The 17636-nt window shown below is 40.1% G+C and overlaps 1 protein-coding gene across 2 annotated transcripts in view; it reads left to right on the top strand.

Moving 5' to 3' along the window:
• Positions 1 to 6139: 6139 nt before the first annotated feature.
• LRP1 (LDL receptor protein 1) overlaps positions 6140 to 17636 on the top strand; it is a 1015507-nt gene continuing 1004010 nt past the window's right edge. For both annotated transcript variants that reach the window (XM_068367027.1, XM_068367026.1), the window contains exon 1: positions 6140 to 6349. In XM_068367027.1, coding sequence (XP_068223128.1) covers positions 6250 to 6349 — 100 coding nt within the window. In that variant the 5' untranslated portion in view covers positions 6140 to 6249. The remainder of the gene's footprint in view (positions 6350 to 17636) is intronic.

Raw genomic sequence — 17636 nt, 5'->3', positions numbered from 1 at the left:
AAAAGAAACTTCCTGGCCATAAACCGATGAAAGACAGACTTACGCTCGCATTTTGTGCAAATGCCAGTGGGGACTTAAAAATTAAGCCCCTACTGGTATACCACTCAGAGAATCCTCGTGCCTTCAAGGCACAAAATATCACGAAGGAGAGGCTCTCGGTATTTTGGAAGTCTAATGCCAAGGCCTGGGTCACGAGGACTATATTTATTGAGTGGATAAACGTCTGCTTCGGTCCTGCTGTCAAGAAATTTTTAGAAGAGAACAATCTTCCTCTCAAATGTCTCCTGGTACTGGACAATGCCCCTGCTCACCCTCCTGGCCTCGAGGACATCATTCATCCTGACTTCTCCTTCATCAAGGTTCTCTATCTGCCACCAAACACCACCCCTCTCCTCCAGCCTATGGACCAGCAAGTGATTGCCAACTTTAAGAAGCTTTACACGAAGCACCTGTTCAAAAGATGCTTCGAAGTGACTGAAAGCACTCAACTCACCCTCCGTGAATTTTGGAAGGGGCATTTTGACATCGTTCAATGCCTGAAGAGGATCGACAAAGCTTGGAATGAGGTTTCACGCCGCACCTTGAACTCCTCATGGAAGAAACTGCGGCCAGCTGTTGTGGCAGAACAAGACTTCGAAGGTTTCGATCCCTCAACCGAAGACGAAGCCGTTGATGATCCTGCCCCTGAGGGTGATGTTGAGGAAATAATTTCAATCGGGAGGTCCATGGGGCTTGTTGTCGATGAGGCTGACGTCCATAACCTTATCGAGGAGCACAGGGAGGAGCTTATGACTGAAGACTTGAAGGAGTTGGTGGCGAGGACGGGCGGGAGACTGAAGAAATTACATCGGCAGAAATAAGGGAAGCTATCGGTTGGTATGAAAACCTTACGAGTTTCATTGAAAAAAACACCCAGAAATACTTCACATAGGTCGTCTTATGGAGAGTGTTAATGACAAGTGTATGAGTCATTTTAGAAATATGTTGAGAAATTGTCAGAAGCAAGCTTCTTTGGATAGATATTTCTCCAAAAGAAAAGTGTCAGAAAGCAAAGATGATAATAGTGATTCTATTAAAAAACCTAAAAAAAGAGTAATTTTTTAAGTTCTAAAAAAAAATCATAAAAAAATTTCAAGACAAAAATAATAATAAAAAAAAAGCATTTTTAATTTTAAGTGTTTAATAGTAAGAATAAATTTATTATTAAGTGTACATAACATAATTAGCATTGATACGTTTTTATATCTACCGTCTCCTCCCCCCTCTGCCTCCACCCACTACCAGCTCAAGTCACGTCACTCCAAAGGTAAATAAAATTTATTTTTTCCTTTACAGTACAGTACAGTACAGTATATAATAATTTTCATTTATACCTGTAATGTTATTTAATTATATACTGTACAGTACATGTATATTATATATAAGTATACTGTAGTACAGTGCTTACTATACTATTTTGTTACATACTAATTTTCAATGTTTTTACCTGAGGATTTGCACGCATTAGCTATTCTATTGCCCGCCATACGACATTTTCACCATACGATACCAACTCCAGAACGGATTAATGTCGTATGGCGGGGGCCTACTGTATATCCTATATAAACTATTAACAACGTCAAAAACAGGTATGTTATATGTAAATTATAAAAAGCCTCATGTCAGCCTGGTCAACCTGAAAACATTTGCTCCATCTTTGAACTTTTGAAGTTCTACTGATTCAACTACTATATATATAGTATTACGAACAGGATAGAATTGTCCAGGGAGATCTGAATGTAAAGGATGGTCAGAGTTATGAAAAATCTTATGCAACATGCATAATGAACTAATTGAACGACGGTGCCAAAGATTAATATCTAGATCAGGAATAAGAAATTTAATAGACCGTAAGTTTCTGTCCGACAAATTAAGATGGGAATCAGCAGCTGAACACCAGACAGGAGAACAATACTCAAAACAAGGTAGAATGAAAGAATTAAAACACTTCTTCAGAATAGATTGATCGACGAAAATCTTGTAAGACTTTCTCAATAAGCCAATTTTTTGTGCAATTTAGGAAGACACAGACCCAATGTGTTTCTCAAGAGTAAATTTGCTGTCGAGAATCACACCTAAAATTTTAAAAGTCATACAAATTTAAAGAAACATTATCAATACTGAGATCTGGATGTTGGGGAGCCACCGTCCTTGACCTACTTCCAATCATACTTTGAGTTTTGTAAGGATTCAACTTCATACCTCATAATTTGCACCATGCACTAATTTTAGTTAAATCTCTATTAAGGTATTCACCAACCCCAGATCTACATTCAGGAGATGGAATTGATGCAAAGAGAGTAGCATCATCTGCATATGCAACAAGCTTGTTTTCTAGGCCAAACCACATGTCATGTGTATATAGTATGAAAAGTAATGGGCCAAGAACACTTCCCTGTGGAACACCTTATATCACATTCCTATACTCACTATGGTGCCCATCAACAACAACTCTTTGAGATCTATTATTTAAAAAATCAATAATAATGCTAAGAAACGACCCACCCACTCCCAACTGTTTGAGTTTGAAAACAAGGGCCTCATGATTAACACGGTCAAAGGCAGCACTAAAATCAAGGCCAATCATATGAACTTCCTGACCACAATCAAGGGATTTCTGTATAGCATTGGAGATTGTAAGAAGGGCATCACATGCTCCAAGGCCTTTACAAAAACCAAATTGCAAACTAGGGAGTAGATGATTACCTTCAGCAAACCTATTATGAGGTTTTGCCAGAAGACGTTCAAAAACTTTAGATAATATGGGAGTTATGGAAATTGGGCGGTAATCAGTGGGACATGAGCTACCACAAACACATTTACATAGAGGAGTAACATTACCAATTCTCAGACAAGTGCTAAAAGCTCCCCTTTTTGCTAACTTGCACAAAATAACAGATAACTTTTGAGCTAAGAAGTCTGCTGTCTTTATAAAAAACAAAGGAAAAAGCCCATTCGGGTCTACACCTCCATACGCATCAAGGTCCATCAACAGAGCTTTAATCTCACAAGATCGAAAAGCTAAACTAGTTAGTTTAGCTTCAGGAAAACAGGTATGAGGAAGTTCAAGTTTTTCATTACTCTGTTTACTGTCAAAAACATCAGCCAAAAGGGTTGCCTTTTCCTTTGGACGGTGAGTGGCTGAGCCATCTTGTTTAAGTAAAGGAGGAACTGTTGCATCTACACTAAAGAGTGAAGATTTAAGGGTAGACCACCATTTATGTTCCTGAGTTGTACCAGAAAGGGTTTCTTTTATGGTTAAATTGTATTCCTTTTCAGTTGAGACATAAACTCTCTGAGCAAAAGTTGAAGCTGAGTATAGTTGTTCCAGGTCAAATCTGATCTGTTACCCTTCCAAAGATGATAGGCCTCCTGCTTCTCCAAATGAGCACGTCTACAATCATCATTGAACCACGGTTTGTCCTTCACTCGGTACCTTAGCACACGAGAAGGGATACGCCTATCAATTATGTTGACTAGATTATCATTCAAAAGGACAACAATTCAAGAACAAAAGATCATGCAAATTCCATTCCAGTCTGCTTGGGATTTCATATGAATTTTACAAGAGTATGATATATCAGGGACAGGCTGCTCAGTCCTCACTACTAATGAAATCAAGGCATGATCAGATGTCCCGACTGGAGAACCAACCTTACTAGTTATAACACCAGGAGAGTCAGTGTATACAAGGTCCAAGCAATTACCAGACCTATGAGTATCTTCATTTATGATTTGCTCACAGCCTGATTCCGAGGCGAAGTCTAAAGCTCTTAAGCCATGGCGATCGGTAGGAAAGATAGAACTTAACCACTCCCTATGGTGAGGATTAAAATCACCAACAAAGACAAAAGAAGCCTTTCTGTCATCATCTTGTATCTTAGCCATAATGGTAAGAAGACAATCGAAGATAGAATCATCCATGTCTGGATTCCGGTAGATCGAACACAAATAAAAGGTGATATGCCTGCCACAAACTTTTATTACCTGAATCTCATGACATCCACATTGATAGCAGGACTTATGAGAAGCAGGGTACTCGGTCCTAATATACACCGCCATTCCCCTGGGCCCTAGGGATGGCATCACGTTTCAACATTATTGGCTTCTTAAAACCACTTATAAGGAGCTCAGATGAGTGCCTCATATTAGAAACCAAAGTTTCTGAACACAAAAGAATATCATACTGTCTGGACGCAACTGTAAGGTCGTGGATATTTGCATGAAGACCACGAATATTGCAATACAGAAGACGACATTGACGAAATCTAGGACGTACTGGTCCGGACTTCGCTCAATGTCTCCAGACAGCATAAGAATTAATAGAAATAAAAAAAGAGACATCATACTTAAAAACTAGATTAACAAGAATTATAACAAAAACAATATGTACAGAAATATAAATAAAGTGATTGATGATACCCATAGACTATAGTAAAAAGTAGAAAAAACTGGTCAACATGGAGGAGCCAATACACCATGCAAGGCTAAATACCCTCCAGGATAGCCACTTCAACTGAAGGGAGGACAGTAACGATGGTTTTGAGAAGAAAAAGGAAAAGACAAACTCTTGATAAACCACCAGGCATCCATGGCCCTCATATTAAGCCTGCCCAACACACCATTTCAAAAAAAACAAGAAGAAAAACAAAAATAATAAGATAGAATAGTGTGCCCGAGTGTACCCTCAAGCAAGAGAACTCTAACCCAAGAGAGTGACAGATCATGGTACAGAGGCCATGGCACTACCCAGGACTAGAGAACAATGGTTTAATTTTGGAGTGTCCTTCTAGAAGAGCTGTTTACCATAGCTAGAGAGTCTCTTCTACCCTTACCAAGAGGAAAGTACCACTGAACAAATTGCAGTACAGTAATTAACCCCTTGGGTGAAGAAGTGTTTAGTATCTCATTGTTGTCAGGTGTATGAGGAAGGACGAGAATATGTAAAGAATAGGCCAGACTATTCTGTGTAAGTGTAGGCAAAGAAAAAATAAGCCGTAACCAGAGAGAGGGATCCAATGCACTACCGTCTGGCCAGTCAAAGGATCCAATACCTCTCTAGTGGTAGTATCTCAACGGGCGGCTGGTGCCCTGGCCAACTTACTACCTATTACTGTGTAAGAAGTTATTACGTTAGATGTGACAATATTATTATTATTATTATTAGTAGTAGTAGTAGTAGTAGTAGTAGCAGCTAATATACAACCCTAGTTGGAAAAGCAGGCTCCAACAGGGAAAAATAGACCCGTGAGGAAAGGAAACAAGGAAATAGATAAACTATGTTGAGAAGTAATGAACAATTTAGATAAAATATTTCAAGAACAATAACAATCCTTGTTAAATTTTTGTTGTTGGTATAAGGTTGGCCAGGGCACCAGCCACCCGTTGAGATACTACCACTTGAAAGTTATGGGGTTCTTTGACTGGTTACGGTTCACTTCCCCATTACCTACACATACACCAAATAGTCTGGCCTATTCTTTACAGATTCTCCTCTGTCTTCATACACTTGACAACACTGAGATTACCAACCAATTCTTCCTCACCCAAGGGGTTAACTACTGCACTGTAATTGTTCAGTGGTTACTTTCTTCTTGGTATGGGTTGAAAAGACTCTTTAGCTATGGTAAGCAGCCTTTTCGAAGGATACTCCAAAATCAAACCATTGTTCTCTAGTCTTATGTAGTGCCATAGCCTCTGTACCATGGTCTCCCACTGTCTTGGGTTAGAGTTCTCTTGCTTGAGGGTACACTTGGGCACACTATTCTATCTTATTTCGCTTCCTGTTTAGTTAAAGTTTTTATAGTTTATATACGAAATATTTATGTTAATGTTGTTACTGTTCTTACAATGTTTTATTTTTCCTTGTTTCCTTTCCTCACTGGGCTATTTTCCCTGTTGGAGCCCCTGGGCTTATATCATTCTGCTTTTCCAACTAGGGTTGTAGCTTAGCAAATAATAATAATAATAATAATAATAATAATAATAATAATAATGTTGTGTATTCAGGTGAGAAAAACTGGCAACGCTGATTATGGCGAGACGCTGATCGCGTCGCGGGCTCAGCTCACTCAGTGGCTCAGGGGCGCCTCACTTCAACTCAAGTTTTCAGTGTGTGTCCGACCATAACGGAAGAAGGAATTATGCGAAATATCGCGTCTCTCATGGCTCCTTGTTAGTTGTGTGTGTCCAAATTTGCCTTCCCACAAAATGAAAATACTGCAAATAGTGTTGATAACGCTATGTTTAGCAAAGTCTTTCGGTTTGACAGTCCATGAGAACCAGTTCAGCGAAGTTCTACTGAATGGAGGTAGGTAGAATTAACGCGCGTGTGATTGTGTGTGCGTGTGTTTGTGTGTGCGAGTTGTTTTGCTCTGAACAATAATGCTGCTGCCACCTACGGCTCCAGCAGCGTGTCTCAAGATCTGTCTTAAGATGAAGGTGATGCTGACGGTGATGCACCTTCAGGATCACCTATCCTTTACGTAGAGAAATAGATCGTAGTGATGGAGTTTAGATTTTGTTAAATGTGACCAAGCTTGCATCAGACAGTAAAAGATTTCCACTTAGTTTTTTTCTTTAATTGTCTAATGCCAATGGCATGGCCTGGAGGCGTGATACCTCAGTTTTTCGACAATATAGGTTGGGGTCAAATCTACTTTTAATGACATTAGAAAGTGAATGTAATTTTCTTTTCTACAGATTTTTAATTGCATGATACCTAATGTGGCATTCGAAAACATTCGATTCAAAGAAAGGAATTTTATTTTCGAATAGACTAACCGTCGCAACAATGTATTTCTCGGAGAGCTACCATACAGCACACAAAGTACATGAATTATATTGTAAATATTGTGATGTAACGTTTCATAAAGTACGGAATTATAGCCGTCGACATAGAGTAGAGAGAAACGCTGGCCTCAGGAGGTTTAGAGTATCCTACCTGAGTGGGGTATAACCTGTGCTATTCTTGGCTTCATGGAAGTTTTGTCCGTCATGGCATCGTTTGGGCGATTGTAAGATTGCTCATGTGGTTTGTGCGGGGTTTCATGAAAGAAATTAGCTAGCCTATTTTTCATAATCCTTTTTACCATGGTAAATCTTCCTATGCTGTTTAATTTTCAAGTGGATGATTGTTGCCCTTATTCGAGCCCCGAAGCATTGTAAACACAAGGTCGGCGGCCTTTTATAGGCCTACACTACAACACATGCAAACATTACCCGTCTCTCGTTTTTTATATCATCAGCCGTAATTAGACCCCTGCAGGACAAAGATCTCCGGCCTGTCCTTCCATTATCGTATGTTTACGGTCTTTCTTTGCCAGTCTGTACCCACAACATTTCTTTGTTCGTCAATCCATCGTCTTCTCTTCCTTCACCTACTTTTTTGCAATTTCTGGGGACCCATTCTGTTATTCATAATATCCATCTATTATCTCTCATTCTCATTATATGTCCTGCCCATGTACATTTCTTTTACTTACATGTTAGAATATCCCTTGTATTCATGTTGTTCATTCTCTCTCTCTCTCTCTCTCTCTCTCTCTCTCTCTCTCATATAATATATATATATAAATTTTTATATATATATATATATATATATGTGTGTGTGTGTGTGTGTGTATTTATTTATATTTATATATATTTGGTGAAGGAAACAGACATCTCATTATGTAAAAGATTTGTTGAAAATCTTACTTGAATGAATAATATATATATATATATATATATATATAGATATTCACTGAAGGAAACAAATATGTAAAATATTTGATGAAATCTTACTTGAATGAGTAAATATATATATATATATATATATGTGTGTGTGTGTGTGTGTGTGAAATCTTACTTGAATGAGTAAATATATATATATATATATATGTGTGTGTGTGTGTGTGTGTAATGTCTGTATTTACTCATTTGAATAAGATTTGAAGACATTATTTCATAAAGTCAAGCATGAAGTAATGGTGTTTTAATCCTTTATGATGTTGGTAACACACATAAAGCATATATAATATTGTTTTAAAGGTGTTACTTTATTATCACATGTCAATTTGCAACTTGCAAGCATAGTTAGATAAACATAAGGGAACAGGCCCAACTCTAACTACATGAGATTTAAGACAGCCTTGATGATAGATATGAATCCAAACTCATTTAGACTGATTCTAATGCTGCCTTAATTTGGTTGGAGGATGCAAACATACTAGCTTCACAGCTAAGGTGTTGGAGGCAATCTGAGAGGTGCCATTCACGATTTTGGAAATTATGCATGCACAATTGTTAGTGGTTATGCTCTTGATGACCTCCATTGTATTTTCGTATGATTATCAGCTGAGATGCTATTGGTGGTCTAGCAAGTGTATACATAACATATGTGATTTTCAATAGGAATAAAAACATGTGATTTTTAACAGGGAAAAGGCCGGTTATGTGTGATTTTCAATTGGAAAAGTATCTTTATAAGTAACTTTGTTGAAAGTGAAACCAAAGTATTAACAGTTGGAAGGTAATACCAGTACAGTACCACTTTTGTTTCAGCTACCTTCTCCCCAAAAGAAAATGAAGTGTCTGATTTCCAAAATAGGTCAAGAATGGGTGAATAAGTGTAGTTTGAGGTTAAACTACATGTAATAATTCCTTATTTATACAGCTCCATTTAAAACTAGTGTCAGACCAGTATCAAATATCTAAAACATTACTAGGACAGAACCCAGTCTTTAACCCATGTTTATGAAAATTCCAAGTCTAGCCATCATACATCTCTACTTATGATTCTGATCCCTCCATGATCTTATACTGTACAGTACTTGTAAAGTGAATAAGATGTTAAGGGTAATAGTTCCAGGTCGATGGGGGATCAGATATGGCATCATCCTTTTCAGATCCCATTATATGATTATCAAAAGGGATCTGGAATAGACTTGTTTAATAATTTTGATGCAGAAGTTTTCTTGATACACTACTCAATTTTAGAGGGCCATGAGAAATAGTGACAGTTCAAGATCTCTTGGGTCTTCTATTCTGAGGAGTGAGTATTCTCTAAAGACTTCTCAGATTATCATTGAAAACATCATGACTAACATTAACTTGCCAATTGAGACTTTTGAAGAAGTCATTTTTACAGTAGTATTTGCAGAGGGCCCTTTTTGGTGTGGAAATTATTATCATTACTAGACTCATTTTATCTATTTTAGTCACATGCACAGATTAGTGTATGTAGTTTTGTCTTTCATTATTTAATATATCACCCAACCTAAAGTTTTGTGTCCAATTGTTGAGGCCACTGGGTAACCTTATAAAGCTTCTTGAATTTAACAATGGTTGGTCGTGCTCAAATTCCCTTTCTTCCTTTTCCCATATTTCTTTGCTACTCATTTTCCAGCTTTCATAAGATCTTCATCTTCTTTCATTCCCAAATCAAGTTTATTAAACATTAAAAAGTTATTTTATATCATCTTTTATAATGGCTAAATTATCCATGGCTTACTATAAGTGTGCCCATGCAATTTTTACCAGTTTCACCATTGAAAGTCTTGTTAAGGCTCTGAGACACTTCTTTAGGGACTGAAAGGCTAAATACCTTATGCTTTTAGGTCTTCTCTGTAACCCAGTTCATCATCTGATTAGGGGTTATTTTGATCTAGTTACTGAAGGACAGACTTGACTTGTAATGGTTCCCACCAATAGCTATGGACTAGGCTGTGGAGGAGCAGTCTCTCCAAAATTCACGAAGGCCGAGGTTGGTATTATCTGTGACATCAAACCATTTTTTCGAATAAATGCTTTGTGTACAGCTTCTTAAATTTGAAAAGACTTGTTGGTCCATGGGCTGGAGGATTGGAGTCAAGAATGTCATCTTCAAGACCTGGAGGGTAGCCAGGGGCATTGCCTAAAATGAGAAGACATTTCATTGGCAGTTTTTTCTTCATCAAATACTTCTTGACTGCCGGACCAAAGGCCAGATTTACCCATTCTGTTAAGAATTGCCTCGTAACCCATGCCTTTGAATTTGATCGCCACATTACTGGAAACTTTGCTTTTAAGATCTTGTGATTCTTGAAAGTGCGTTGGTTTTTGAAGTGATACGCCAGCAGTGACTTGATCTTGCAGTCACCAATGGCATACAAGGCTAGAGTCAATCTATCTTTCATGGGATTATGGCCTGGCAGTTTCTTCTCTTCTGCCGTGATGAATGTCCTTTTTAGTATCTTTTTCCAAAAAATGCCAGTTTCATAGCAGTTGAAGACTTGTTTAGGGATGTAACCTTCTACAGCAACAAATGAGGAAAGACGTTCAATGTACTCCTCCGTAGCTTTCGCATCTGAACTCTTAGCTTTCACATGCCTCACAGCCGATTTGATCCCAGTTCACTTTTTAAAGTTATCAAACCAGCCTCGACTAGCTTTGAACGTCTCCACTGGCATTGATGTCTCCTCACTCTCAGCTGCTTCCCGTTGTTGCAAATCTTCATAGATTGCGCTGGCCTTCTCACATATGATTGTCTTAGTTACACTATCTCAGGCCAGCAGCTTTTCTTTAATCCATAACAACAGAAGCCTCTCCATCTCTTCATTTATATCAGTCCGTCACTTGGACATGATGGTTAGGCCTTTGGGAAGCTTTGTGCTCTTAATAGCATCCATAAGTTTGAGGATGGTACATATCATCGATGTACTCCTCTCTTAATGGCAGTCCAAAGCACTCACAAAGACACCACTTCACCTCTATTGTCATCATGTGCTTTTTCTTTTAAATGTCAATGTTTTCACTAGCTTTCTATGGACCCATCAAAATGAACAAGTGATGCAAGCTTCGAGAGCTCCCAAGCTCTCAGCTACCTAGCTTCAGCATCTATAAGCATGCTCATATCCCATTGCAGAAATTTGCTAGTATGTTGAGGCTCTCGTATGTTAGGGTATTACTGTACTATATACAGTACTGCATTTCTTGTTTCTACAGATATTTCATACTGTACTCTCTTTTTCCACTTGATAAATCCAAGCTGAAGAGAAACTGTGTTACATGTCATCTTTATGTTTTATAAAGTAGGTGTATGTAGTACGAATGTCAATTTTCAACTGAAATTCATTTACTATTAGTTCTCTGAACGTTAGCTATTCGGCATCATAAATTATCCTCTGATAACAAGTAATTGAAGATACTGTACAATATACAATAAACAGATTATAATCAATAGGTTATAGTACTGTACGTCTTTAAAAAATTCTTAGATTTAAAAAAATCCAAAGGTTTTAGGCAGGCTAAGTATTGTACAGTACTTTACTTGTATAAAACAAATTATTGTATAGTATAATACAGTGTCGTGTATATTCATAATTTTTTTTTTAGGAATTCCATGTTATGTATATGAAGTACTGTACTGTAGTTAAGACTGTTTGGGGTACAATGATCTCATGCAGGGTAACATATTCCACCTGTCAAGTTATGGTTTAATTATACATGATCCATCTAAGTAGAAGTTAGTGGCTCACTTCCTCTGTGAGTTTTGTTACAATGTTTGTCCAGTTGTGAAACAATATATGAAATTGGACCAGTCTCTCCAAAGTCGATAGCATTTTCCCACTTTGTTAATTCCCTAGAAGAGTTTAGTGGCTGTATTTTAACATTCTCAATTTATGGTTTGTATCCAGTGTTGAGTTGATATTTTTTTTCTCATCTCATATTCCCCATCTAGTCTAAGTAAATCTAGGTATGCTGGTAACTCTAACAGTCTTGCCTTCTTCACCGTAAGGCACAATACTAAAAAGTATTCTTGACATTTTATTCCAGCTATGACTATATTAAAGAGCTTCAGAATGTCAAACTTATGGTACATTCTTTTCTGTTGAACAGGTTAACACACCTAGTGTCTTATAGTTTATATATGACCGATCTATTTTAACATTTTTACTGATCCTAAAATATTTTGTTTTTATTCCTTACTTATCTATAATTTGTTTGCAATGCCCTTGTTTCTTTTCCTCGCTGGGCAGCACTCCGGGTTGTAACCTTTGGGATTGTAGCATTCTGCTTTTCCAATCAGGGATGTAGCTTGGCTAGCAATAATGATACTCATGTTTTGATATTGCATTAAAAAATGCCTAATTATCTCATGAACATCTGCTGAAGAGAAGGAAAATTTATCTGAGGGCTATACATTTTAGAGTTTGAATCTCCTTTTGTTACTTTATTGAAAGCCAATGCTGAAGCAAATCCAGAAAGGGAACTCGAGTACAAATGTGTTGAACTTATTTACCTTGGTCCTCTCAAGCAGTTGATTTTCTTCAGATAAGACTTAACCCTCAGTTTTAGGAAATTTTTTTTTAAGGCAAAGATTGATAAGATAAAAGTTTGAGCGATGCCTTTATCAGCTCAGTTGCATTGATTGGTAACTTTTCCGTTGCATCCTCGTTGTATGTCACTCTACTGCACATGACAATTGTCAAGTTTTAAATTTCACTCGAACAAATTTATTTGTCTTAACTGAGGTGGAGTTACTCGACTAAAAGACTGTAGGTTGACGGTAGAAATTTTAATCAAAGGGGAAGATGGATATTTGTGGGATTTTTTTTTTTTTTTTTTTTTCTCTTGTAGGATTTGGTATGAAGAAAAATTTGCCAGGAAAACCTAAGTTTGCTCAATTTTTTTTTTTTTTTTTCATAACGTATAGGTGTATGTTTATCATACAGTGCTATCCTTGAGGGTACATAGACTTAGAGAATTATTCAATAAAAGAAACAAATTTTGAATTTATCCAAACATTTTCAGCCGTTACTTCCATTTCCCACTCAGTACAATCATGCTTCCCAACTGACCTTTGCGAGCTGTAAGTTAAATGAATAGAAACTTGATGCGAATTATTCCCCTAAAAATTCTTTCCTAATATTACTTCTTACTCTACCTCTGATAGCAACCTATTATTGTAGCTTTCAGCATTAAAAAACAGAAGACATACCTTCATAATCCTGAACTAATTCATACTGTACGAAAACAAAACATAGTATAGTTAACACCGCACAAGGGAAGAGAGAGAGAGAGAGAGAGAGAGAGAGAGAGAGAGAGAGAGAGAGAGAGAGAGAGAGAGAGAGAGAGAGAGAGAGAGAGAGACATGGTTGTACCGATGATGTAGATTTGCTGATCAAGACCTTAGTGATTCATGGTAACTACTGGGTGCATTTTCTACTCAACTGTATGAGTAAAATACCGCACTGCTTGGTTCCCAGCAGGAAGGGATATATGGGTTTAGAGAGAAAAGTACTGTACAGTAGTTTGTTCCTATTAAAAAACAAACCATCTTTCTTGACTATAGGAGTACAATAACAGCAAAGGCTGGAATACGGCAGTTAAACTTTTAATGAGGTGTAAATAACTGGCAGGACAGTTACCTCAACCTCAATTGAATTTCAGCCATTACAGAGGGAACTTGTTCCTCTTGGCTGTAAATCTTTGGCAATTTATGCTTTTCTGCATTAACTTTATTTTTGTATTATTTAAAACTGTGTGATCATGAGGACATATCCTGGATCCTGCCTAGGCCCTGCAGAACCTTCATAAGCAATGTTGAGGTAGACCCACATAGGTTATGCCAGTTGCGCCAAGGGCACTTATGCTCGGATGCCTCACCTTGTGAGAGTGGCCCTCCCTCTTAGTGGGTATTGTTTGGCAGGAGGAAGAAGGGCAAAAAAGATTTTTTGTCTTTGGGGGTCTTCCTCAAAGTCAAAAAGTGCATGCCTGCTTCTTCTCCTCCTAGAATACTCTCTTCAGACTCTACCCTGCATTCTTCCTCCGGAGGGCGGTCGGGTAAGAGCGATGGTAGTATGACTTGTGGACAAGCTCAGAGGGAGGGAGTTTGTCGTTTCCCCTAGTGAGACAGCGTTGCCTTCTCTGGGTGGCCTTCCTAATTCTTCATCTTCTCTTGTTTTACAGAGGACGGGGTTCTTCCTCGAAGTCTAAAAGTGCAGGCCTGATTCTTCTTCTAGACCACTCTTCAGATTCTACCCTGCCGCTTCCTCTGGAGGGCAGTCGGGTAAGAGTGATCATAGTCTGACTTGTGGACAAGCTCAGGGGCAGGGAGTTTGTCGTTTCCCCTAGTGAGACAGCGTTGCCTTCTCTGGGTGGCCTCCCTAATTCTTCCTCTTCTCTTGTTTTACAGAGGTTGGGGTTCTTTCTCAAAATCTAAAAGTACAGGCCTGATTCTTCTTCTCCTAGAACACTTCAGATTCTACCCTGCCGCTTCCTCTGGAGGGCGGTCGGGTAAGAGAGATGGTAGTCTGACTTTTGGACAAGCTCAGGGGCAGGGAGTTTGTCGTTTCCCATAGTGAGACAGTGTTGCCTTATCTGGGTGACTTCCCTAATTCTTCATTTTCTCTTGTTTTACAGAGGACGGGGGTCTTCCTCAAAGTCTAAAAGTGTAGGCCTGCTTCTTCCTCTCCTAGAACACTCTCTTCAGATTCTACCCTGCCGCTTCTTCGGGAGGGTGGTCGGGTAAGTGTGATGGTAGTCTGACTTGTGGAGAAGCTCATGGGTAGGGAGTTTGTCGTTTTCCCTAGTGAAACAGCGTTGCCTTCTCTTGGTGGCTTCCTTAATTCTTCATCTTCTCTTGTTTTACAGACAGCAAGCACCATTCAACTATAGTGGGCATCACTGTGCATTGTCGGAGAAGTTCCAAGGTTTATTGAAGGGGAAACATCAACAAGACATCAGCTTTATGCTGTCTTCTCCTCAGCAAGCTGCTGCTCTTGCTCCTATCAGCTCCTCCGCAGGTCATCTCCTGCCTGAGTCTCTGCCTCGTCAATCGGCTTTTGCTCTCTCTACTCATCGTTCCCTAGGAGATCCTCACAGCTCTGCTTTCTCGGAAGGCTCTCTCCGCTGGATGTAATCCCTCCTCTTTGAAGGGGGATCTGAGATTTTTTTCTTATTAATGATCTCCTACATGACCTACGAGACCTAATGATTCTTCGGCTGTGAGATGTTCGCCGACCGTTCCTTCGCCTGCTTGCCCATCATATTTTAGATCTTCAGATCGTACGACCTCGCCTGCTAGTGCCCCTCTTCGCTCAGTGCACGAAGGGAACTCTCCCTCTTGTATTCCTTTGCAGGCATCAAAGAGGACAGAGTTGTGCTCTTCTGATGCTTCAGTTACATCCTCGCCTATGCCCTGTAGATGACATCACGGGGGCTTGAGGAGTTCCTTGCTGCGTCTAAGGATACGTAGCCCTCTTAGCCATCACAACTAATGCTCACCTTTGCGCTCCAGGCACTCTCATTCCTCTCACTCTAGGAGATCTCCTAGCTATGCTTAATCTTCGCCCTCGCATTACAAGCGTTCTTTTCCTCGAAACTCCAGATGGCGCTCTTCTCATTCACGAACCTTACATGCCAGCCCTGATACTCGTCACCATAACGTTCTTACTGCGCCTTGTCTTTGCGATTGCTTGACCATTATGCGACTTACTCCTACGAATGTTCGCGATGCTCGTGTAAATTCCCCTTGATTCAGTGTTTCGTCAGCTGGACCTTTGGGCAGACGTCTTCCCGAAGTTCTTTCCCCTCACCTAAGCATAACTGGAATCCTCACCAGCAAGAGGAAAGGCAGGTAAAGATGTACATTGCCAAACCCTGTTTCTCCAGATCTTTCAGGACCTCTGCTCATCAGCCTTTGTTGGTCATTGAGAACCTTGCGTTGGGCAGCGCCACCATCTCAAAAAGACGAATGCTACAGGTCCATTCTTTCCTTCTGCTAAGTCTTCTTCTAAGAAGCGTTGCAGGAATCAAGCCCCTGACACATCATCCCTTGGGGATGCCAGACCTTGTACGCATTGGGGGTACCTTTCCCTGAGGAAGATTTCTCTTTCAGATGTTTATAAGCTAATTCCCATCACTTTCTTGGATGAAGACCCAGAGCCAATGTATAGGCAGTGTTCCGCCTCTTCTCACCACTAGGCCACAGGACCCGAGATAAGACCTGTATCTTCACCTCCTGCACCTATTCCCACCAGAAGGGAAACTTAGGACCTTAAAGCTAAGCATAAGTCAACTCCTCACAACGATCCCAGACTCCAAGATCAGCTTCAGGTTTTCAGGGTTGATCACCCAAGTGACAGACCATCACCTCCACAGGTTTCTTCCCTGACCCAGGATAGCCAGGAGTCTTCCATTGACAATCAACTAGGAGGAGAGGGATTCAGACAGGGAGCCGGGGGTTTCAGCTGGTGATATTCCCCAGTAGGCCATAATAGCCAGGAGTCCTACGTTGACAATCTCGACTAGGAGGAGAGGGATTCAGACAGGGAGCCTGAGGTTTCGGCTGGTGAGAATGAAGAGGCTGAGTCAACCTTCCTTGTAGTGCTCTTACCTATTCGGTCAGTCACCGGGGTGGGGAAAGTTTGGTCTCCCTCCCTGGAGGGCAGAAGATCAGTCTTTGATATGTTGAATGGCTTGCCTCCTGGTGTCAAACCTAAATGGGAACTGCCTTGGACTGCTCTCGCTGATGATGCATTTAAGATGATAGGGGACCAGGTTTCTGGGGAGAAGTCCCTAATATTCTAACTCCTATGCCGAAGCAGAAGTACTATCGTGTATCGGACCCCAATCCTTCCTGGATTAACAACTAATCAGGTACAGTTGGCTACTTGGCCAGCTCAGAGGATCTTTCAAACCCAAAAAAGAAGGCATTGGAAAATATCCTCCTTTCATTGACCAAGGAGGTGGAATACCTTTTGTTCCAGCTAATGCCCCAGTGGGCCAGTTGGGTGCTGAAGCGCTGAGATGCAGTTACTGGCAGATTCCACAAGAGGGCTGGAAAACAAGAGCTCTTGAACCTGAGGAATGTATCATTGGAACACCCGTCTCTTTTTTCACAGGATGACACCTCTGTTGCGACAGAAACCTGGTGGAAGGTGACACATGACTCCGTTATGCAGAGGGCTGTTTTTGTTTTCATAGCCCCAACCTTCTACCTCAGGTACATCCAGACCACCCATACTCCCGGTAAATCCTCGACAAAGGCTTCAAAGACCCAATCCATACTGAAGAAGCCAACACGGCCTGTTCAACCCTGACAGGGTTAAGGTTAACCTAGGGAGAGAGGTAAAGGAAGAGGTAGGTAGAAATCAGCATTAGGATTGGCAGTTTCCTCACCTCACGACCAGTGGGGGGATGCCTGCAAAGGAATAAGAGGAGGTGGCGGTTGTACAGTGTGGAGGACTAGACCATCCACATCCATCAACTTTCCCCTCCTCTAGTTTCTCCACTGATAACATTTTCATACTGAGAGGGATTGGACCAACATCACGCCAGAATATGATAGAAAAGAATGCTCTCCGGGGTGTCGACAACGAGTCTCTTGGCTTCTGCAGTTCACTCTTTGTTGTTGAGAAGGCATCTGGAAGCTGGGGATCCATCATCGACATCAACTCGGAACTTAGTAATTAGGCAGACCAAGTTAAATATGGAGACAGCAACCACAGCAATTCATGCCATCAAACCAGGAGATTTTGTGGTGACTTTCAGATCCTGATTCACCCGAAATTCAGGTAGTATCTGCGTATGGTAGTAGACGGGCAAGTATACCAGTTCAAGGTCCACTGCTT

Source organism: Palaemon carinicauda, chromosome 44, assembly GCF_036898095.1.
Source record: "Palaemon carinicauda isolate YSFRI2023 chromosome 44, ASM3689809v2, whole genome shotgun sequence".
Classification (NCBI taxonomy): Eukaryota; Metazoa; Arthropoda; class Malacostraca; order Decapoda; family Palaemonidae; genus Palaemon; species Palaemon carinicauda.
The sequence above is the reverse complement of the archived record's forward strand: the minus strand, read 5'-3'. Positions and strand labels throughout refer to the sequence as shown.